Here is a 23,529-nt window from a genome sequence, read left to right as displayed (position 1 = left end):
TGACATTTCCTGACAAGGGAACCTCCCCATCGCACCCCTCTCAGATTTAGTTATAAGTTGGCATAGTGGATACGTCTTGAGAAACTGAACCCAGATCAATCGAGAAAACAGGAAGAAGTTGTGTGGAACTATGAAAAAATAAGCAAAATATACAACCTGAGTAGTCCATGTGCACGTTAGGCAACATCAAGGAAATTGTGAGCTCAGGAGCGCCGTGATCCTGTGGTTAGCGTGAGCCGCTGCGGAACGAGAGGTCGTGGGTTCAAGTCTTCTCTCATATAAGAAGTTTACTTTTTTATTTTCGCGAAGTTATGATCTGTCTGTTCGTTCATTGACGTCTCTGTTCACTGTAATAAGTTTAGTGTCTGTGTTTTGCGACCGCACCGCAAAACCGTGCGATTGGTAGACGAAAGGACGTGCCTCTCCAATGGGAACCGAAAACATTTGATCACAAGGTCATAGGTCAACCGATTCCTCCACAGGAAAACACGTCTGATATATTCTATACGACAATGGTGACGGCATGTGCGTCACATGACAGGAATATGTTGTCGACCTACCTAAGTTGTACTCTTGGCGAATGGGTAAAAAGATTCTTATATCTTGGCCGATTTAGGTTTCCTTGTGGATGTGACAATCACTCCCAAAAAAGTGATGAAAACATAATAGTTTGTCACATAAACTGCAACAAATGAATTCAACAGTTTCACAGTCGCACAGTTTTCCCTATACTCTGTCAAAACATATTTTACTAATGTTTTGAAATTTTTCCATTTAGGTGTAACGTCCCCATACTACGGCGCACTTACCTCGCATCGGACGGACGGACGGACAGATAATAATTGTCTGAAAATAAAAAATTAAACTTTTTACTCGAGGGAAGACTTGAACTAAGGACCTCTCCTACCGCAGATCCTAACGCTAACCACGGGACCACGGCGCTCCTGAGTTCACAATATCCTTGATGTCGCCTATCTTGCGCATGGACTACTCAGTTTGTATATTTTGCTAATTTTTTCATAGTTCCGCACAAGTTCTTCCTGTTTTCTCGATTGATCTGTGTTCAGTTTTTCAAGGCCTATCCACTGTGCCAACTTGTAACTAAATCTGAGGGGTGTGCGATGGGGAGGTTCCCTTGTGAATAGTTACTGTAGAGTGGATTGTTATTTACGTTAAAATAAGCACTACATAGCTTTCCCTCTGGAACAGAAATCAATTTCTAAATCTTACACCAGCGCTAAGTACTAAGAGAAGTAGCATGTCATTCCCGTTTAAGATAATATTAAAGTGCATAATGAAAGTAACTGGCTGGCTACAAAATTTAAAAACTGTATAACTGGTTCCTGAATGGCTTTAAGTGACGTTGCATCCCTACTGAATACTAACTCAGCACTTTCATACTTGTTTGTTTCTGCCACAGCAAGAATCTCGCCTGCTAGTACTCACTCCGTCTTCAGGCCACGAGTGGCCTACCGGGACCATTCGACCGCCGTGTCATCCTCATCGAGGATGCAGATGGGAAAGGCGTTGGGTCAGCACACTGCTCTCGCGGTCATAATGATGGTATTCTTGATCGAAGCCGCTACTATTCGGCCGAGTAGCTCCTCAATTGGCATCACGAGGCTGAGTGCACCCCGAAAAATGGCAACAGCGCATGGCGGCCTGGATGGTCACCCATCCAAGTGCCGACCACGCTCGACAGCGCTTAACTTCGGCGATCTCACGGGAACCGATGTAGCCACTGCGGCAAGGCCGTTGCCCTCGCCTGCTAGTAGTAACAGATATTGTGTGTTCCATCCTGTAAGAATTTTGCAGTAAGATAAAACGAAGTCCTTCTCTCATGGATTTCGTTATTACTAATCAGTAGCGTTGTGACGTTGGAAGGAAGCCAGGAGACATCTCCCACTCCATGACACTATTCCAAGGCAGACCTATTGAAAGGCTTGCACGTAGGAACACATGAGAAAGCACACACTCTATAAGATACAGCACTATGAACCAGTAGAAACGCTTGTATCAGGAATGTAACCCGAGTGTTCTATCCTAGTACGATCTCTGAGGAAAACGGCGTTTCTCACGCTTCAGCGCCTCCGAAAACCCTACACCTGGCAAGATTTTTATCTTTGTGAATGTTTTCTTCGAACAATACTGTATTTTGGCAGACAGCTGTCAGGGTAAACTGGTTCCAGTGCGGGGGTTTTGGAAGGTTTTTTGCACATATACGAGGGGTATAAAAAGTTGGTATAACGTCGCCGTGGGCGGAGCTTGTGTAGTACGCATTTCTGCCGCTAGTCGTGTGTAGCGCAACTCATTGCCAGTTCAGTGCCGCCCGTGTTGTCGACCTGGCTTGTTCTGTTCATCTGCAGCGATTGTTTTTCCTAGCACTGTTTTGCTCTTGGTTCGTTTTTTTATGGCGGCAAGTTTAAGTGAACAAGGTGCAGCTGTGAAATGTTGTTTTCTACTCAGCAAAAATGCTGCAGAAACTGTTTTAGTGTTGGAAACAGCTTACCAAGATGACGCTATGGGAAAAACTCAAGTGAACGAGTTTCTTCGATTTAAAAATGGCGACCTGTCAACTGATGACAAACCTCGTTCCGGACGTCCATCAACTGCCCGAATCGACGAAAATATTGAACAAATTTGAGAGCTTGTGAGCACAGACCGTCGAAAGACAACTGATCAACCGGCAGAGATTAGTGGGTTGTCTTAGAGCTCGGTTCGGCGAATTTTAGCGGAAGACAGGAGGCAGCTTCTTCCACCACGACAATGCACCTGCACACACAGCCATCTCTGTTAGACAATCTTTGGCTAAAAATGGCACGGTTCCGATCGCCCACGCACCTTACTCGCCTGACTTGGCTCCTTGCGACTTTTTCTTTTTTCCCCGCATAAAAGCGGGCATGAAAACACACCATTGAAGAAGTCAAGGAAAAAACGAAAGAGGAGCTGTCAGCCATTTCTAAAGACAACTACAAGAAATGTTTCTAACAGTGCAAGCACCTGTGGAACAAATGAAGTAATTGTAATCGAGAGTATTTTGTAGAGGATAAGGTTGTTTTGCAAACAGTTTGAAAATCGAGGTGTGTTTTTTAAGTAAGTACCCTTTTGAAGAAAGATTAAGGAAAGGTAAACCTACGTTTCTAGCATTTGTAGACTTAGAGAAAGCTTTTGACAATGTTGATTGAAGTACTCTCTTTCAAATTCTGAAAGTGGCAGGGGTAAAACACAGAGAACGAAAGGCTATTTACAATTTGTACAGAAAGCAGATGGTAGTTATAAGAGTCCAGGGGTATGAAAGGGAAGCAGTGGTTGGGAAGGGAGTGAGACAGGGTTGTAGCCTCTCCACGATATTATTCAATCTGTATATTGAGCAAGCAATAAAGGAAACAAAAAAAAAAATTCGGAGTAGGTATTAAAATCCATGGAGAAGAAATAAAAACTTTGAGGTACGCCGATGACACTGTAATTCTGTCAGAGACAGCAAAGGACTTGAAAGAGCAGTTGAACGGAATGCACAGTGTCTTGAAGGGAGGGTATAATATGAACATCAACAAAAGCAAAACGACGATAATGGAATGTAGTCGAATTAAGACGGGTGATGCTGTGGGGATTAGATTAGGAAATGAGACACTTAAAGTAGTAAAGAAGTTTTGCTATTTGGCGAGCAAAACAACTAATGATGGTCGAAGTAGAGAGGATATAAAATGTAGACTGACAATGGTAAGGAAAGCGTTTCTGAAGAAGAAAACTTTGTTAACATCGAGTATAGATTTAAGTGTCAGGAAGTCGTTTCTGAACGTATTTGTATGGAGTGTAGCCGTGTATGGAAGTGAAACGTGGACGATAAATAGCTTAGACAAGAAGAGAATAGAAGCTTTCGAAATGTGGTGCTACAGAATAATGCTAAAGATTAGATGGGTAGATCACATAACTAATGAGGAGGTATTGAATAGAATTGGGGAGAAGAGGAGTTTGTGTCACAACTTGACTAGAAGAAGGGATCGGTTGGTAGCACGTGTTCTGAGGCATCAAGGGATCACCAATTTACTATTGGAGGACAGCGTGGAGGGTAAATATCGTAGAGGGAGACCAAGAGATGAGTACACTAAGCAGATTCAGAAGGATGTAGGCTGCGGTAGGTACTGGGAGATGAAGAAGCTTGCACAGGATAGAGTAGCATGGAGAGCTGCATCAAACCAGTCTCAGGACTGAAGACCTCAACAACAACCGTTTTGAAATTAAAAAAATACGTGCTAAGATATCTCAATAATTTTATTTTTACATGAAATCATGTACCTTAATCTACTTTTCTAAACAATTTCCTTCAATATTGAGGCACTTTTCATAACGTTGTACCAGTTTTTGAATACCCTCCTCATAGAAGTCTGCCGCCTGACTTGTTAAACACTGCATCCCCATTGTGTGGACTTCGTCATTGTCTTGAAGACGCTGACCGCCCAGGTGTTCCTTCAAGATGAAACATGGGTGGCCTACGTCACACCAGAATCAAAGCAACAGTCTATGGGATGGCGGCATTCAGATTCACCCAGAAAAGTGAAGTTCAAGCAATCAGTTTCTGCCCAGAAAATCATGTGTACAGTTTTTTGGGACAGAAAAGGAGTATTGCTTGTGGAATTTCTGCCTCGTAATGAGACAATCAATGCAGCGGCTTACTGTAAGACATTGACAATCTGCGCCGTTCAATTCATGACAAAAGACGTAGCGATTTGAGCAAGGGCGTCGTTTTGCTGCAAGACAATGCCCGTCCGTATGTGGCTAATCAGACCAAAGATCTCATCACATCTTTTCGATGGGCAACTCTAGATCATCCCCCGTACAGCCCCGATCTTGCGCAACCATCTGTTCCTTCACTTGAAGAAACACCTGGGCGGTCAGTGTCTTCAAGACGATGACGAAGTCAAAACAGTGGTGATGCAGTGGTTAACAAGTCAGGCGGCAGGCGTCTATGAGGAGGATATTCAAAAACTGGTACAACGTTATGACAAGTGCCTCAATATCAACGGAAATTATGTAGAAAAGTAGATTAAGGTACAAGCTTTTATGTAAAAATAAAATTATTGAAATATCTGAGCATGTCTTTTTTAAATTTCGAAACGGTACTTTCTTAAAAAACACGCCTCGTACATAGTTTTTAAAAAATAATTCAGGTTTCTCTTGGGTATCCCCTTATAATGTTAATTCCTTACATATTCCATAGATCATCTGAACGATTCTTTTATCTAAACGATCTGGAACGAGTCAGTTTACAGGGGATGTATTCATGATTAGAGTTAATATTAATGAACACATTATTTATTTTTAGTCCTACTGATGCAACTATGCTTTTTCGTGGTACACATGATGAGGTGAATGTTCACAGAAACCAGTATCATATGGAAACTGAGACCGATACAGAAATTCTGAAATTAGGTGTGGATTCAGGGATCTATTATCTTACAGGAACAACGCTTTCTTATGAGTGCAATTTTCGTAGCATTTAGCTTTTTTTTCCTGTGCGCTAGTCAACTCCTGTTGGGAGAAATAATGCTCCCATTATCAGGGTGTCTCTCGAAACGCTTTCTCAACGCATCTGTAAAACGCCTGGGATCTTTGGACGTTCATGGGCATTGTTCAACAGACGTGCTTAACCCAGGCTCCACATGAAAAATGTTCAGATCATCGACTTGTTTCTCGAAACGGTTTGTTGAGACGTATGGGCGATAGTAAAAGGTTGAACGCTACGAGTTACAGGTTTTACTATTGTTCATTCATATATATTAGATGTTGTTGTTGTTGTGGTCTTCAGTCCTGAGACTGGTTTGATGCAGCTCTCCCTGCTACTCTATCCTGTGCAAGCTTCTTCATCTCCCAGTACCTACTGCAACCTACATCCTTCTGAATCTGCTTGGTGTATTCATCTCTTGGTCTCCCTCTACGATTTTTACCCTCCATGCTGCCCTCCAATACTAAATTGGTGATCCCTTGATGCCTCAAAACATGTACTACCAACCGATCCCTTCTTCTAGTCAAGTTGTGCCACAAACTCCTCCCCAGTTCTATTTATTCAATACCTCCTCATTAGTTATGTGATCTACCCATTTAATCTTCAGCATTCTTCTGTAGCATCACATATCTAAAGCTTCTGTTCTCTTCTTGTCCAAAGTATTTATCGTCCATGTTTCGCTTCCATACATGGCTACACTCCACACAAATACTTTCAGAAACGACTTCCTGACACTTAAATCTATACTCGATGTTAACAAATTTCTCTTCTTCAGAAATGCTTTCCTTGCCTTTGCCAGTCTACATTTTACATCCTCTCTACTTCGACATAAATGAGTTATTTTGCTCCCCAAATAGCAAAACTCCTTTACTACTTTAAGTGTCTGATTTACTAATCTAATTCCCTCCACATCACCCCACTTAATTCGACTACATTCCATTATCCTCGTTTTGCTTTTGTTGATGTTCATCTTATATCCTCCTTTCAAGACGCTGTCCATTCCGTTCAAATGGCTCTGAGCACTATGGGACTTAACGTCTGATGTCATCAGTCCCCTAGAACTTAGAACTACTTAAACCTAACTGACCTAAGGACATTACATACATCGATGCCCGAGGCAGTATTCGAACCTGCGACCGTAGCGGTCGCGCGCCTCCAGACTATAGCGCCTAGAACTGCTCGGCCATCCTGGCCGGTCGGGAGGGTACAGATGAGACCTTGGAACATGTGTCAGAACTCGTGACAACACGAAGTGGAAAAACTGCGCATCGGTGGTAGGCCATTCATCACGAAGGATGGTCGGTGCAGCGCGTGATAAATCAGCTGCGCCCCCCTCCCCCCTGAAATCGCCCTCCTAGGTGAGCGATCATCCACCAGTGGCGCAGAGGGCGGACAGCGGTTAGCGGCGATGAGTGATGAGATGGCCCCCACTGTACGGCCTCAGGGGCGTGTCTTCCCCCTCCCTATTCCCCTTCCCCCCACCCCCACTACTGTGCTGTGTCCTGTCTGGGTTCTGGAACACTCTGGCCGGTAATCACATACAGTAGGGCAAAACTGCTCTACAGGAATCAACCGCAATTTGCGATGCCAGAGGTCAACTTTAACAAGTACCGCAAAGGCGATGGCTGCTGTGACGTCTCATCGTGGTCCGTATTTAAGTTAAACATCTTTATGCAGGCATTGGACGTCATTTTTCGTTGGGTGTCGTATTTTTGAGAGAATTTTGTTTTTAACTTTGCTGTGTAGGACAAACAACATACAATATCTTCTGTTCAGCAGGAATTCTGATACTCCGTCAGTTTACCCGTCTTTTTCCTTTACAATCGCTTTCTGACGTCAGCAATCTAATGTTCGCAGTCAGCGATGAATATTTATCAAAAAATCCCAGATACATAAGCTTGTATCAAAAACTATAGATCAATTGAAACTTCCTGGCAGATTAAAACTGTGTGCCCGACCGAGACTCGAACTCGGGACCTTTGCCTTTCGCGGGCAAGTGCTCTACCATCTGAGCTACCGAAGCACGACTCACGCCCGGTGCTCACAGCTTTACTTCTGCCAGTACCTCGTCTCCTACCTTCCAAACTTTACAGAAGCTCTCCTGCGAACCTTGCAGAACTAGCACTCCTGAAAGAAAGGATATTGCGGAGACATGGCTTAGCCACAGCCTGGGGGATGTTTCCAGAATGAGATTTTCACTCTGCAGCGGAGTGTGCGCTGATATGAATCTTCCTGGCAGATTAAAACTGTGTGCCCGACCGAGACTCGAACTCGGGACCTTTGCCTTTCGCGGGCAAGTGCTCTATAGATCAATTCTTTGTTAGTGTAGCAGCACGAAACTTTTAACAAAGGTCTTTGATAATAGTTAGAGTGAGGTCATTGTTTACATGTCACTTCGCTTTCTTTAGTGCATCTTATAAAATGACAAATTATATTTGGTGTGTGGCTACCACCACAGTGATCGTTGCAAAGTATGGAAAATACGAAATTCTTCTACGTTTGTTTCTGTGGGTATCTTTCGCAGCAGCTGTTAACATCTGTTATTATAGGCTATCTGTCTTGAGCTTACTGCAATCTAATTCAAAAGAATTACACCAGACGCGTTTTGCTTTTATTTACAAAGCATCTTCTGTGGTATTCTGTAAATTGGATAGCCGGCCGATGTGGTCGAGCGGTTCTAGGCGCTTTAGTCTGGAACCGTGCTACCGCTACGGTCGCAAGTTCGAATACTGCCTTGGGCATGGATGTGTGTGCTGTCCTTAGGTCAGTTAGGTTTAAGTAGTTCTAAGTTCTAGGGGACTGATGACCATAGATTTTAAGTCCCATAGTGCTCAGAGCAAGTTGAACCATTTTTTTTTTTGCTCAGAACCATTTGAACCTTTTTGTAAATTGGATACACACGTTTGTACATTTTTTGGTTGTGTTAGGTTAAAAACAGCGTGTTCTTTATGAAGTTGTCCTGCAAGCTACTTAAGGTGTTTATTTACACAATCTGCTCCTTCCCTTCTTGATAGCAATGGTTGGTGTCGACTGGCTTCATTTCACATCTGCACTTGGCAGTGTTTGGCATTTTGCGTTATTTCCTGCTCTGCATTATTTGCAATTGAGTTTCTTAACTGTTTTTCATTCATCACGGCCACAGTGTTTGTGCCTATTCCTTTGTTTTCGTTCATATTGTGAGTGTTGCCAACCTATGAAATGATTTTGTTTGTGTGTATATATGAGAGAGTTAGTGAAATTGTCTTGTATGTTGGGAGAGAAGCGAGAGAATTTCTTTTTCTGCTAGTGGGGGGGGGGGGGGGGGGAGGAGGAGGAGAGAAGGTATGGCCTGGACAGTGGTTATGGGACAGATCTGGGAGGAAATGGTAGCGGTAAATGGAGCCTGTGGTTATACTGTATTTGTATTTTTAATGTTATATTAAGTGGTGAATCAGTTTAAAGAGTGGTCTGCCAAGTTGATCTGATCATTTATGAGTTGTTTGTTTTCTGTTATATTTAGATGTGGTACTTTTCTTGTAAGGTGAGGGGGTGTTTTTTGTTGTTGTTTATCCATGTCTGTGACTCTGGTTGTAATTTTTTGTTGAATTTGGTGTAAGTGTTCTGCAAAAGTTGAATGATTTGTCCTATACTTCCAGGCTCTTACATGTTCTTTGTATCTGATGTGAAATGTCCTTTCTATTCTTCATCTCCTGGTTTGATCTATGTATTTTCCATCACATGTATTGCATTTCAGTTGGTATATTCCTGATTTCTGATACAGATCAGTTTTTCCTATTATTTTAGGGGAGTATTTTTGAATTGAGTTTTTGGTTTGGTGTGCTATTTTTATGCCTTGTTTTTTGAAAATCTTGGATATTCTGTGGGTGTATTTGTGGTTGTATGTCATTGTGTACCATCTTTTACTTTCTGTTTCTTTCACACTTTGTGTTGTTTCTATTCTTGTATTTTGTGTATTTGTTTATGTGTGATTTTGTCCTTGTGTTGGCGACAGTTGGGTGTTTGTTCCTTTCTGTTTCTTCATTTTCTTGTTCAGCTTTGTTACTAAGTTCTCTCTGTATCCGTTGTTTATGGCTATTTGTATTATAGCATCCATTTATTTTTTGTAATTGTCTGTATCTAGTGGCAGTGTGTTTAGTTCATGGAGCATGTATCTAAGTGGTGCCTGCTTTTGACAATTGGGGTGGTCCGATGTCTCATGTATAACTGTGTCTGTTGTTGTCGGTCTTTGGTATATGGCAAATATGTGTTGGTTGTTTTTAATCTTTATGTCCAAGAAATTTAAGTCTATTTTGTTCTTTCTCTATTGTAAAATGTATCTTATCTTGAACAGAATTTATATCTGTGTCTAACTGGTCGATTTTATTGCTTGGTTCATCTATCAGGCACAAGATATCAACTATATATCTGAACACTTCGAGCTTCTCCACTCATTGTCTGCGGTTTCGCCCACAGTCGTTTCCATTTCTGTCTTTCACAGAAAAGCGCTCGCTGCTGATATATGCTGTTTTTCACTGTTTGGCATCCGTTCCTGAACAACTATGACCAAAAATTTAACGATCGTGTAATAGCTCCAATGAAGTAGTTTGGTGAAACATCTTTCCCAAAATCTGTGACAAAGCATGCGTTTGTGTCAGCCAGCTGTTAACACCACATTGATGACGTCACACAGACATGGAGTCAGACCTGTGTTTATTGCAGGCCTTGTAGGCGACATTCTAAACTACATGTAGTACTAGGATATACACTACTGGCCATTAAAATTGCTACACCAAGAAGAAAAGCAGATGACAAACGGGTATTCATTGGACAAATATATTATACTAGAAATGACATGTGATTACATTTCCACGCAATTTGGGTGCATAGATCCTGAGAAATCAGTACCCAGAACAACCACCTCTGGCCCTAATAACGGCCTTGATACGCCTGGGCATTGAGTCAAACAGGTCTTGGATGATGTGTACATGTACAGTTGCAAATGTAGCTTCAACACGATACCACAGTTCATCAAGACTAGTGACTGGCGTATTGTGATGAGCCAGTTCCTCGGCCACCGTTGACCAGACGTTTTCAGTTGGTGAGAGAGCTGGAGAATGTGCTGGCCAGGGCAGCAGTCGAACATTTGCTGTATCTAGAAAGGCCCATACAGGACCTGCAACATGCGGTCGTGCATTATCCTGCTGAAATGTAGGGTTTCACAGGGATCGAATGATGGGTAGAGCAACGGGTCGTAACACATCTGAAATGTAACGTCCACTGTTCAAAGTGCCGTCAATGAGAACAAGAGGTGACCGAGACGTGTAACCAATGGCACCACATACCATTACGCCGAGTGACACGCCGGTATGGCGATGACGAATACACGCTTCCAATGTGCGTTCAACGCGATGTCGCCAAACACGGATGCGACCATCATGATGCTGTAAACATAACCTGTATTCATCCGAAAAAATGACGTTTTGCCATTCGTGCACCCAGATGTGGAGTACACCATCGCAGGCGCTCCTATCTGTGGTGCAGCGTCAAGGGTAACCGCAGCTACGGTCTCCGAGCTGATAGTCCGTGCTGCTGCAAACGTCTTCGAACTGTTCGTGCAGATGGTTGTTGTCTTGCAAACGTCCCCATCTGCTGACTCAGGGGTTGAGACGTGGCTGCACGAAACGTTACAGCCGTGTGGATAAGTTGCCTGTCATCTCGACTGCTAGTGATACGAGGCCGTTGGGATCCAGCACGGCGTTCCGTATTACCCTGCTGAACCCACCGATTCCATATTCTGCTAACAGTCATTGGATCCCGACCAACGCGAGCAGCAATGTCGCGATACGATAAACCGCAATCGCGATAGGCTACAATCCGGCTTTTATCACAGTCGGAAACGTGATGGTACGCATTTCTTCTCCTTACACGAGGCATCACAACAACGTTTCACCAGGCAACGCCGGTCAACTGCTGTTTGTGTGTGATAAATCTGTTGGAAACTTTCCTCATGTCAGCACGCTGTAGGTGTCGCCACCGGTGCCAACTTTGTGTGAATGCTCTGAAAAGCTAATCATTTGTATATCACAGCATCTTCTTGCTGTTGGTTAAATTTCACGTCTGTAGCACGTCATCTTCGTGGTGTTGCAATTTTAATGGCCAGTAGTAAATGTGACAGAGGCTAGATTGGACTGTGTAAAAAAAATGGACTGTGTAAACATGAAATTCTCAATGGAATCAGAGAACTGCATTGCGAATGCAGTTAGTCGTAAGGAAATAATGAATTAAAACGTTATGCCCAATGCTGGAGTTCTCACGCATAGACAACGAACACGTAGTGAATAACAAACTTTTCTCCTTTCAGGAAATAGATTCACTAGCTGTGAATACATACTACCATCAGCAACCTGTGGCAAATGAAAATCTGAGCTGGAGTAGGACTCGAACCCAAATTTGCCATTTGCTACCTTAACAACTGTGACTGTGTGAACGCACTCCCTGTATCGGTCCAAAACTCCGTATGCTATGCAGTCACAATCCAAATTCTGGCACACTCATGAAACTATGCACATGAAGACTTTGCTATTATTATTCTGTATCGTCATTTTAATCCTGACAGCCGTGATTATATCACCAATGGCCTCAGTTTCTGTGTTGATGCAGTAACTGGATTTATTACAATACAATGACTTTCAGACATCAGTACAGATACTGTCACCATCAACGATTTTCTAGTTTCGTTATGTTGTACGAGAGTCTCAATGAGAAAATTTCTGCAATGGTTTTGAAACTGTGTGCAAAGTGCTCTTAATCTGAAATACTGAATGTCTGTAATCTGGATTTGCCTCAAGACATACACACACCATCTCTAACTTTAGTAGTTGTCTTTCTGTGTTGAATCTTTCACGTAAGATTATACCTCTTAATGACTAGGTTATGTCAGTACTTTAAATTTTTATGTTCGGTCACCTTTTGTATGAGACACTGAAAACCAAATTTTTTTGTCATGTAAGCCGTCAGATAGGCAACATGTAGCTGGATCTCGGTTCAATGCCCTAGGTTAGTGACTTGGTAATATAGGTCTGCAGAGTCTGTGTAATGCATGTAATAGTAAACCTGCATTATTTGTGCAACTTACTGTTAATAGGGAACATACTTTGTCTCCAATGTCGAACATGAGAATGTGGTCTGAGTATGGTGTTCAGCCTACCAACACGGAATGTAATGTCATATGGAACGATAGCCCTCGAGTGCATTGGCACTTGGCAGTGAGACTGACTCATAGAAGTCAACAAGAAAGTTTCCAGTGTTCTGCCTTAGTTTTTCCAGTAAAAACTAAACTAAACTCTGCCTGAACAGACCATGAAGCTCTAACGGTACCGACCGGCCGCCGTGTCATCCTCAGCCCACAGGCGTCACTGGATGCTGATATGGAGGGGCATTTGGTCAGCACACTGCTCTCCCATTTATATGCCAGTTTACAAACAAGTAGCTACTCAGTTTGCCTCATAAGGGCTGAGTGCACCCTGCATGCCAGCAGCTCTCGGCGGACCGGATGCTCACCCATCCAAGTACTAGCCCAGCCCAACAGTGCTTCAGTTCGGTAATCTCACGGAGACCCGGTGTTATCATTGCTGCAGGATCATTGGCACTTCTTCCACAGTGTGAGGATTAGTTGAGTACACCTGACCATTCAATTTTGCCAACAGGTGAAAATCGCAGGGAAAGAGATCCATTGATCAAGTTGTCTAAGAGACTGCTCTGCCTCTGCCGATTGTCCTCCCCTCACCAAAAATCTCTTAAACTCATTACAAGGTTATCAAGGCAGCGAGTGCTGTTGCTCTGTCTTGCTGAAAGTATCCATACATTCATCTTCTGTGACCTGATTTACATATGGCTGACACAGTTTCTCCACATACCAGTCAGCATTAATAGTTTGTTGAAAGGACCATGTTACAATGTGGAGACGAGACAGTGTGCACCAAACACCAATCTTGAGACTGTGCAACAGTTATTTAAAGTACTGATGACGATTTTTTTGTTCCATAATGATGCATGTTCTGTGACTTCAGATACCCTGACCGGCTGAAACATGTCTCATCGGAATAGATGAAAAACTGAGGATCCAAAACCCCTGATTCGACCTCACTCAGCAACCAACTGCTTGATCTAAATCACGGTTTCCAGCAATTTTCTGTGATGGTCAGTTCTATCGCTCATCAACTAGGGCCAGCTAGGCATCAGTCTTGTAAATATTTTCCTGTCCAATGTCATTTCGTCCCCACTGCATAAATTTGACTTACAGATCAAGACACAGAGGAATTAATGACATTTCTCTGTCGGTCCATTATGGACAGTGGACATTGGCTGGTACATACTTTTCAATTCAGTACAATTTACCAACAGCTGTATACTTCAGGTTATTTTCTTTTGTTTCGAACGCAACCAGTTTCGGCAATTCATTTTGCCATCTTCAGGCCCCATACGCTTTTTTCAAATCAACGAGTTTATCGTATAGCACGTGACACGCTTTCGTATGAATCAGTTGCACAACCAATGGGGTTCATGGTATACAGTTTTATGGCGCTATACGGTAAGGTCGTTGATAACAATTGAGTCACAATTGTGAGTTTACTTCTCGTGAGTTTACTTCAGTTCACGATGTATTTCAAGCCCTGGGGCTCACCTTCAGGTGGTTTGACAGTCTACGTCGATTTTTTTCAGATTTAGGTTAATTCTTGCCCTTGAAATGGTATACAAGAAAGTGGGCACATTGTGAATATAAGTTTACGAAACTAATACAGGTCGAAAAATTTCTTACTGCCTCCAGTGGCGTACACACAGTACTGAAGCACAGTATGTTTATGTACATGTATACACTATTCTTTCTACAGCACATTTTGTAAACAATAGTCAAAACAAGTCAAGAATTTCAAATGCAAAGGTGTTGCATTTGTACAAACACGCAGGTCTTATTATTTCAAGGAATATGTAAAGCTATTAGTTATTAGTTACACAGGATATTATTTATAAAACAAATACGAGAGCTATCCACAAAGTACATTACGTTTTCGTTTGTGTCCGTTAGGGGCGGGGCTAGCGCGGCCATCTTGGTGTCATGGCATTCCGCCGCTCAGTCGGCATCCTGCCGTGCCAGTGAGAGGTTTGTGCTGTACTCCGTTGAGTTACTGTGACAGTTTGAAATGTCAGCGTTAATTGAAAATGCCGCGAAGTGTGAAGTGCGTGCTGTAATAAGGTTTCTGACTGCAAAAAACTGTACACCGATAGAAATCTATCGGCAGCTTTGTGAAGTGTATGGGGACAATATAATCACTGAAGGTGGAGTGCATCAATGGGTTATAAAATTTAAAAATGGCCGAACTAACGTTCACGACGAAGAGCGAAGTGGAAGACCCAGCATAGTGACTGCCGAACTTGTCGAAAAAGTCGATGCCGCGGTCCGTGAAAACCGTAATTTGACAATAACGGAACTCTCTATGAATTTTCCACAAATTTCACGACGTTTGTTGCACGAAATCATTACCGAAAAGCTTGGTTACCACAAGTTTTGTGCAAGATGGATACCAAAAATCTTGACAGAGATACACAAAAATCTGCGAATGGCTGCAGCGTTTTTGGACGCTTACGAGAAAGATGGCGACTCATTACTCGATCGCATCGCTACTGGTGACGAAACATGGGTTAAGCATGTGAACTGCGAGACAAAATGGCAGTCAATGCAGTGGGGGCACACAAATTCCCCCCAAAAACCCAAGAAATGCATGCAGACAATGTCGGCAAGGAAGGTGGTGGCGACTGTCTTTTGTGACAGAAAAGGTGTGATTTTTGTGGATTTCCTGGAAAGAGGCGCTACAATAAACTTTCAAAGGTATTGCCAAACTCTGCACAACCTCAGAAGAGCAATACAAAACAAGCGCAGGGGAAAGTTGGGCTCAAAGGTCTTGCTGATTCACGACAACGCCCGGGCCCACACGGCAAATGCCACTTTTGAAGTTCTCGAATCTTTTAAGTGGCAGTTGTTTCCTCATCCGCCGTACAGTCCCTACCTGGCACCGAGCGACTTCCACTTATTCCCAGCAATGAAGAAGTGGTTGGCTATGCAGCGTTTTGATGACGACGCACAGCTTCAAGAAGAGGTAACCGCGTCGTTGAAGGCGCAGGCGGCCGAATTTTACGACGAAGGAATTTCCAAGCTCGTCCATCGCTACGATAAGTGCCTTAATTTAAATGGCAACTATGTAGAAATGTAGTATTTAAGTGTGGCTTTCATCTGTATATAATAAAAAAATTTCCAATACTTTATTTATTTTTAATTCGAAAACGTAATGTACTTTGTGGATAGCCCTCGTACTTGTGAATATGTCAAATGTGCATTATGTTACCAAATGATTTAACTTTTAAATATTTGATTCTTTAGGGAGAAATAAACTTTTTAAATGACTTAAAATGGTCTGGCTGCTAAACTCTATTCATTCAAAATGTTTTCAGAAGTTTTTTCTTTTTGTAACATTATTTCTAACAGTTGCAGTAGATGAAGTTTTGTTACTATGGCTTTTCTGTGTGGAGTACACTTAGGCTGTTGTGGATGTCACATTGTACTTCTACCAGAGAATGTAAAGGACTTGGACGAGCAGCTGAACTTCGGCAAAAGTAAATCAGGGATAAACAGAATGTACACTCCTGGAAATGGAAAAAAGAACACATTGACACCGGTGTGTCAGACCCACCATACTTGCTCCGGACACTGCGAGAGGGCTGTACAAGCAATGATCACACGCACGGCACAGCGGACACACCAGGAACCGCGGTGTTGGCCGTCGAATGGCGCTAGCTGCGCAGCATTTGTGCACCGCCGCCGTCAGTGTCAGCCAGTTTGCCGTGGCATACGGAGCTCCATCGCAGTCTTTAACACTGGTAGCATGCCGCGACAGTATGGACGTGAACCGTATGTGCAGTTGACGGACTTTGAGTGAGGGCGTATAGTGGGCATGCGGGAGGCTGGGTGGACGTACCGCCGAATTGCTCAACACGTGGGGTGTGAGGTCTCCACAGTACATCGATGTTGTCGCCAGTGGTCGGCGGAAGGTGCACGTGCCCGTCGACCAGGGACCGGACCGCAGCGACGCACGGATGCACGCCAAGACCGTAGGATCCTACGCAGTGCCGTAGGGGACCGCACCGCCACTTCCCAGCAAATTAGGGACACTGTTGCTCCTGGGATATCGGTGAGGAGCATTCGCAACCGTCTCCATGAAGCTGGGCTACGGTCCCGCACACCGTTAGACTGTCTTCCGCTCACGCCCCAACATCGTGCAGCCCGCCTCCAGTGGTGTCGCGACAGGCGTGAATGGAGGGACGAATGGAGACGTGTCGTCTTCAGCGATGAGAGTCGCTTCTGCCTTGGTGCCAATGATGGTCGTATGCGTGTTTGGCGCCGTGCAGGTGAGCGCCACAATCAGGACTGCATACGACCGAGGCACACAGGGCCAACACCCGGCATCATGGTGTGGGGAGCGATATCCTACACTGGCCGTACACCACTGGTGATCGTCGAGGGGACACTGAATAGTGCACGGTACATCCAAACCGTCATCGAACCCATCGTTCTACCATTCCTAGACCGGCAAGGGAAGTTGCTGTTCCAACAGGACAATGCACGTCCGCATGTATCCCGTGCCACCCAACGTGCTCTAGAAGGTGTAAGTCAACTACCCTGGCCAGCAAGATCTCCGGATCTGTCCCCCATTGAGCATGTTTGGGACTGGATGAAGCGTCGTCTCACGCGGTCTGCACGTCCAGCACGAACGCTGGTCCAACTGAGGCGCCAGGTGGAAATGGCATGGCAAGCCGTTCTACATCCAGCATCTCTACGATCGTCTCCATGGGAGAATAGCAGCCTGCATTGCTGCGAAAGGTGGATATACACTGTACTAGTGCCGACATTGTGCATGCTCTGTTGCCTGTGTCTATGTGCCTGTGGTTCTGTCAGTGTGATCATGTGATGTATCTGACCCCAGGAATGCGTCAATAAAGTTTCCCCTTCCTGGGACAATGAATTCCCGGTGTTCTTATTTCAATTTCCAGGAGTGTAGTTCAGCTAGATTAGGAGATACTGATCGATGCAGAACAGGAGGTGAGCGCCCTGCAGAGCTGACATTGGCCGGTGTTTCTTTACAGCTTACGGCGTGCGGTTGGCGAGTGCGCAGACACCCGGCCTGGTGACTGGGGAGTTCCGGACGCTGTGGCTGAGCTGGGAGCGCGGCCTGCTCTCTCTGGGCCGGGGTTCGCACCTCCACCAGGGCCCGCTGCTCAGCTGGCGCTCGCCCACGGACAGCCTGGCCATCTCGCACATCGGACTCTCCGCACCATGGGGAACTCCAGCAGAGTTCAGGTCAGTGCAAAGCACCACACCAGTCAACACATGGGTGTCCCACACCTACAAGGACCACATACCAACACCAACACCCTCAACATTAACCACTATCACCACGATAAATCACATCCGCAGCTCATAGTCTAGTGGCTAGCGTTTTTGCCCCTGGATCATGGGGTCCCAGGTTCCATTCCCGGCCAAGTTGAGGATTTTCTCTGCCTCAGGACTGGGTGTATGTGCTGTCGTCATCTTTTCATTATCATCATCATCATCATCATCATCATCATCATCATCATCATATGTGACAGTGGCTAGATTGGACTGTGTAAAAAAATTGGACTGTGTAAACATGAAATTCTCAATGGAACCAGAGAACAGTAAAACGATCAACTTCCTGGACCTTACAATAAAAACATTAATAATGCACATCAATTTGAAATCTACGGAAGGCATACATCATCAGATAACTTAATTAAAGGAAATTCTTGTCATCCTCGAACCCACAAACACGCATACTTTCATACGATGATAAACAAACTGAAAAACCTACCATTACGACAATCCGCAATATAAAAAGAGCTAGTAATCCTCAGGTATATAGCACAACAAAACAACTTCAATCCAAACATAGTCAACAAAATCTACAATAACCAGAATTACCACCAACAAACCAGCAATGGTATAACTCCAAGCAGAAATAGTTCACATCAGTAGATTCACAACCAATACTGTCACCACCTCCCACAACAGGAATACTAGTGTCACTAAAATAAACACTGGCACTGACTTCAATAACACACTCACTAATCTACAAAAATTAAGACCACCACCACCACCACCAAGGCCTCTATTAGCCATATGTCGTGAAGACTTCATACACACTAGCTCTGTGGCTGGTTGAAATGACTCTGAGCACTATGGGACTCAGCTTCTGAGGTCATCAGTCCCCTAGGACTTAGAACTAGTTAAACCTAACTAATCTAAGGACATCACACACATCCTAGGCCGAGGCAGGGTTCCAACCTGCGACCGTAGCGGTCTCGCGGTTCCAGACCGCAGCGCCTAGAACCGCTCGGCCACTTCAACCAGCTCTAGCTCTGTGCTGGGCATCATTAGTGGTGAGAATTTAACACTCTCAAAGTATCAGTGACCCTGATTCCACTAGTAACCAATGCGGCAATAGGAGTTCAACTCACACTTTCACTGGTCTCATTTTCTTTGCGCCATCGAGTCTCCTGATTTGTTTGATGCACCTCTCCTCTCCATTATTTCCTCTCCTATGCCAGACTCTTCATCTTAGAATAGCACTTCCAGCCGATGGTCTCAGTCAGTTATTGGATATAATGCAGCCCCTGTCTTCCCCTACAGTTTTTGCCTTCTAGGACTCCCTCTCATACCATCCAGGTTATTCCCTGATCTCTTAAGGCAACATATCATCATGACCCTTCTTCTTTTCAATTTATTCCACATCTTCCTCTCTTTGCTGATTCTCTGGATTGCTATTCCACCTAGCTGCCAGCATTCTTCTATAACACAACATCTCAAACTCTTAGATTCCCTATACTGCCTCACACTGTGTCATATTACACTCTGCATGAATGTACAATGCTTGACAAAAAATTTTAGAATCCAGAACAGGAGGAGGCATCAAAATGAAACTTCATAGATTGAGAGTGTATATGGTGTTATTTCCATGATTACAATGCCATTCAAATTTTCCAAATATCTTGGCAATATGAGCCCACTTACTAGCAGTGTAACATTGCACCCCGTTCTGGACAGGATGTACACAGTGATTTGGTTGGGAGGGTGTCATAAAGCCATTGCATTCTCTCCCGAGGTAAGCTAGCCACAACTGCTCTAACTGGTCCTTAATATCCTAAATGGTGGAAATCGGATGGAGTTTGCATCTGACCTGGTTATTTCTGGTCATCTTTCTGGGTATGGGAGTACTTCAACATCATGTATATGGTTGATAGATACATGTACCATGGGCGGACGACCATTGTCCTGTTGAAGTGCAGCACCATAATGCTGTCACATGTACAGCTAGCCCATGAAACGATTGTATGGCATTGATTGGCCGGGATATCCTCTTCGGGGTTCAGCCGCCATATTGTAAGTCTTTTTAGTTGGCGGCACTTCAGCGTCTTTCATGTCAATGACGATGAAAATGATGATGAAGGACACACAACACCCAATCCCCTGCTGGTAATCGAACCTAGGCCCCCTTGTGTGATAGGCAGTAACACTACCACTGCGCTATGGAGGGGGATTGGCTATCCCATGAGGACACTGAATAGTCGTGACATACTGTTGTGTCCCAATCTCTATCGTCCATGACCTGAAGTATAGCATGAAACCAGGAGTAATATTGCTATGCCTGTCTAAAACATTTGAAAGAATAGGACCTCTCCCCAGGCTGTCACCATACTAGCCAAAAATTTTCGTCCTGCTGTATACAATGTGACATCATTCGTCATCAATCCCTGCTTCCTGGTCACGACACGACTCCAAATTCACCCATTCTGTTGTGGTATGAGTGGCAGTCTACGCATGAGATGATGATTCCCTGTTCTGACTGCTGCTAGTGTCCGAGCAGTGGCACTGGGTAACACGAATTGTCGCAAGGAGTCCATTACTTATTCATGTATGGCAGGTACAGATGCAGAGAGGTAGAATGTGCCTAGTATACAAAGGCGTTCCTGGAACACTGATGACATATATGCGTAGCTTCAGGCTCCAACATCAAGTACAACGTTAGACCACTATCACATCTGTATGCAGTCAGTCCTGGATATTTCACGATTCGATCAGCCAGACAGGCCGTCTATGTTGCACATTGTATGTAATAATGACCCAAACAAATATCCACAAGGTATATAATGTATAACACACGTATGTGGCAGTGTGTGCTTGGTGACTGGCTCTCAATTGTTGTGGTTAATGTAATGCGGTGTCTTCACGGAGTTGTTTGACACAGTGAATGTGTATGGTGGTGTTGTGTTTCAGGCTGTGGAACTACAACGAAGAAGCGGGCTTCTCGCAGGTGCTGCACCTGGACGTGCCCCAGCCAGTGGTCCCTGGTTCAGAGCAGGGCTCCCTGTCCGTAGCTGGTGGACTTGCACTCCCATCGTCTGCTGCTTCGTGGCTCCACCCAGCTCAGCATGCCACCGACATTGGCGAAGCCAGCAGGTGATGTATTTGTTACCAACCACACTGCACAGTGACTAATAGAAGTAGCTGTAACCTCTAGTGTCACAGTCACCCATGTGATGGGAGACTACAAATTAGGTATCTTGAACTAGGAACCCATTCGTTGGAAACATGTATATCATGGCTGCATCCAGCCCAGTGCACCACCGACACTGGAAAAGTCCGCAGGTGAACTACATTGATGAGCCTGTAGGCCCATCTTTTGAACCCAATACAGCAGCAATTTAGAGTGTCATGGATTCGACTACTCATTGGCATGTTTATAGAGCCATGTCACACAAGATGTCTATGCAATGGTCACACAAAAAGTTCTGTTAGTTTCAGGCCAGTGGTTTGTGCAAAGAGAGGTGGCGCATGTCGTCATCAGAGATGTGTTCCACCAGGTACAGAGAAGGTGAATTTCGTGGACAAAACATCAATGTCAGTTCACTGTCATGCTTCTGAACCCAATTTAGCTGTAGTCTGCCCTTGTGAGATGCCCAGTTATCCTCTTGGAAGATGCCATCACCATCAGGGAAGACATCAGTCATGAAGGAATTCAGGTATTGCACAGTAATCTTTACATAGATCACAGCTGACGTCGTGCCCTCCATTACTACCACAACTCCCATGAAAGCTCAGATAAATGTCTCCCATAGTATAATAAAAATAATAATTTTAATGTCATATGGCCAAAGGTCTGATGCAAGTCTTACACTTGGACACCATCTGAGTGACCTGTATATCCCTGAGCTAATGGCACCTGGAGTGTTAAGACAGTCACCCATCCAAGTACAAACTTTGCTGATTGGGAGAGAACCAGTGTTGCTAACGTAGTTGCAAGACCGTTGGACCCCATTGCCTAATACAACTGCTACTGGCCTATGGCCATCTATCTGGTACACGACAAATGTAATTTGTGTGAACAGGCAATGTGTTTACATGTTTACACCGTTGTCCAGAGTGTAACCTCAGGTGAACCTGATGTATGTCCAGCCTCTATAATGTCCCTCATCCACAGTGTAGCCTCGGGCACAGCTGCTGCATGTAAAGCCTCTACAGTATCCCCCATCCAGAGTGTAGGTTTAGGAATATCTGCTTTATGCAGATTCTCCGCATATTGTTTCATCCACTGTGGAACTTCAGGTATACTTGCTGCACACAGATCCTCCACACTGTCACATACATGACTTTTTATTTAAAAATTGGTAAGAAACCTAAATTTGAACTGTAACTGTATGAGTAGGACTTAAAAATATACTCGTATGTAATTGTTAAAACTAATCACATATGCATATCCTGTAAACTGACTCATGCCACATCTTTTTGGCGAAATTGGCGAATTGGTTGTAATCATCTGTGGTGTATGTAACATACTATGCCTCAATAATCCTGTGTCAGCTGCACGTGTAACTGACGCTGTTTCTGTGTCAAGACAGGAACATACAGGGATGTCTGCTATGAAGCACAATGTTCAACAGTGTGCACTGAATGGTGTGTGCTTAAAACTCGTGCCTGCACCAGCACTGTGCTGCATTGTCAGATCGGCCGCGCATCACCACCTATCCTGCTTTGCAGAGTGTACGAGGCTCCGATGTCCACGTTTTGTGGTGGCGCTTGAACATCCAACACCATGTTGCCCACTCCTGGTTGCACCGTCCTTCTACCACCTTCCATAGTTGCTCATGACGTTAGGACTCGAAAAGCTGGAAAACTTCACCGTTTGCCATAACAATGTAGCCTATGTAAAAATGATGGATGCTTCCTGTATGCACTCCGCAAAGAGTGAATTCCCATTCGTCTCTGCTCCGCTTCTATACTGTCCTTAATGCAGGCAGCATTCAATCTCACTATGAGCAGTTCTTGGGATGCATTGGTTCAGTAGTGTACATGCCACTAACGGCACCATGCAGTTCATTGTAGTGGTGCTTCCTCAACTCTAGTGTAAAACCTTTTTTTTTTTTATTTTGGCATAAGGGTCCAGATTGGGGACTCTGAGGCAGGAAATCAAAAGTGTCCAGATATGTCATCATCCAGGCAAATGGCTGCTCAAAACATGCACCACATCACGTACACATGCCTGGTGAGGACAGTAACATGATGTGGGAGACATTCACCTGGGCTTCCGTGGGACATGTGATAATAAACCGAGGTATCGTGACAGCTGTGGACTATATTAACATTAATGTGGGCCACCTACATCCATCCATGCTTGATGTTTTTCCCGACAGCAACGATATCTTCTAGCAGAATAACTGTCCCTGTTACAAGGCCAGGATCGTGCTTCAGCATTTGAGGAACATTAGCAGGAACTCACACTGATATCTTGGCTCCCAAATTCCACAGGGGTGGAGGACATGTGGGACGCTATCGAGAGCCAGGTCCTCACCGACAGACCAGCGGTTCGTAATTTATGTGTACTGTGTGATCTGGCCATAGACATCAGGTGCCAAATACTACT

The 23,529-nt window shown here is 44.3% G+C and overlaps 1 protein-coding gene across 1 annotated transcript in view; it reads left to right on the top strand.

Annotated features, from left to right (window-relative positions):
- The window catches only part of LOC126427975 (C3 and PZP-like alpha-2-macroglobulin domain-containing protein 8), an 829,074-nt gene that overhangs the window by 701,103 nt on the left and 104,442 nt on the right, over positions 1-23,529 (top strand). The window contains exons 17-18 of the mRNA XM_050089861.1: positions 17,678-17,891; positions 20,886-21,068. Of these exons, the coding sequence (XP_049945818.1) occupies positions 17,678-17,891; positions 20,886-21,068 (397 nt within the window). The remainder of the gene's footprint in view (positions 1-17,677; positions 17,892-20,885; positions 21,069-23,529) is intronic.

Source organism: Schistocerca serialis, chromosome 12, assembly GCF_023864345.2.
Source record: "Schistocerca serialis cubense isolate TAMUIC-IGC-003099 chromosome 12, iqSchSeri2.2, whole genome shotgun sequence".
Lineage (NCBI taxonomy): Eukaryota > Metazoa > Arthropoda > Insecta > Orthoptera > Acrididae > Schistocerca > Schistocerca serialis.
The sequence above is the reverse complement of the archived record's forward strand: the minus strand, read 5'-3'. Positions and strand labels throughout refer to the sequence as shown.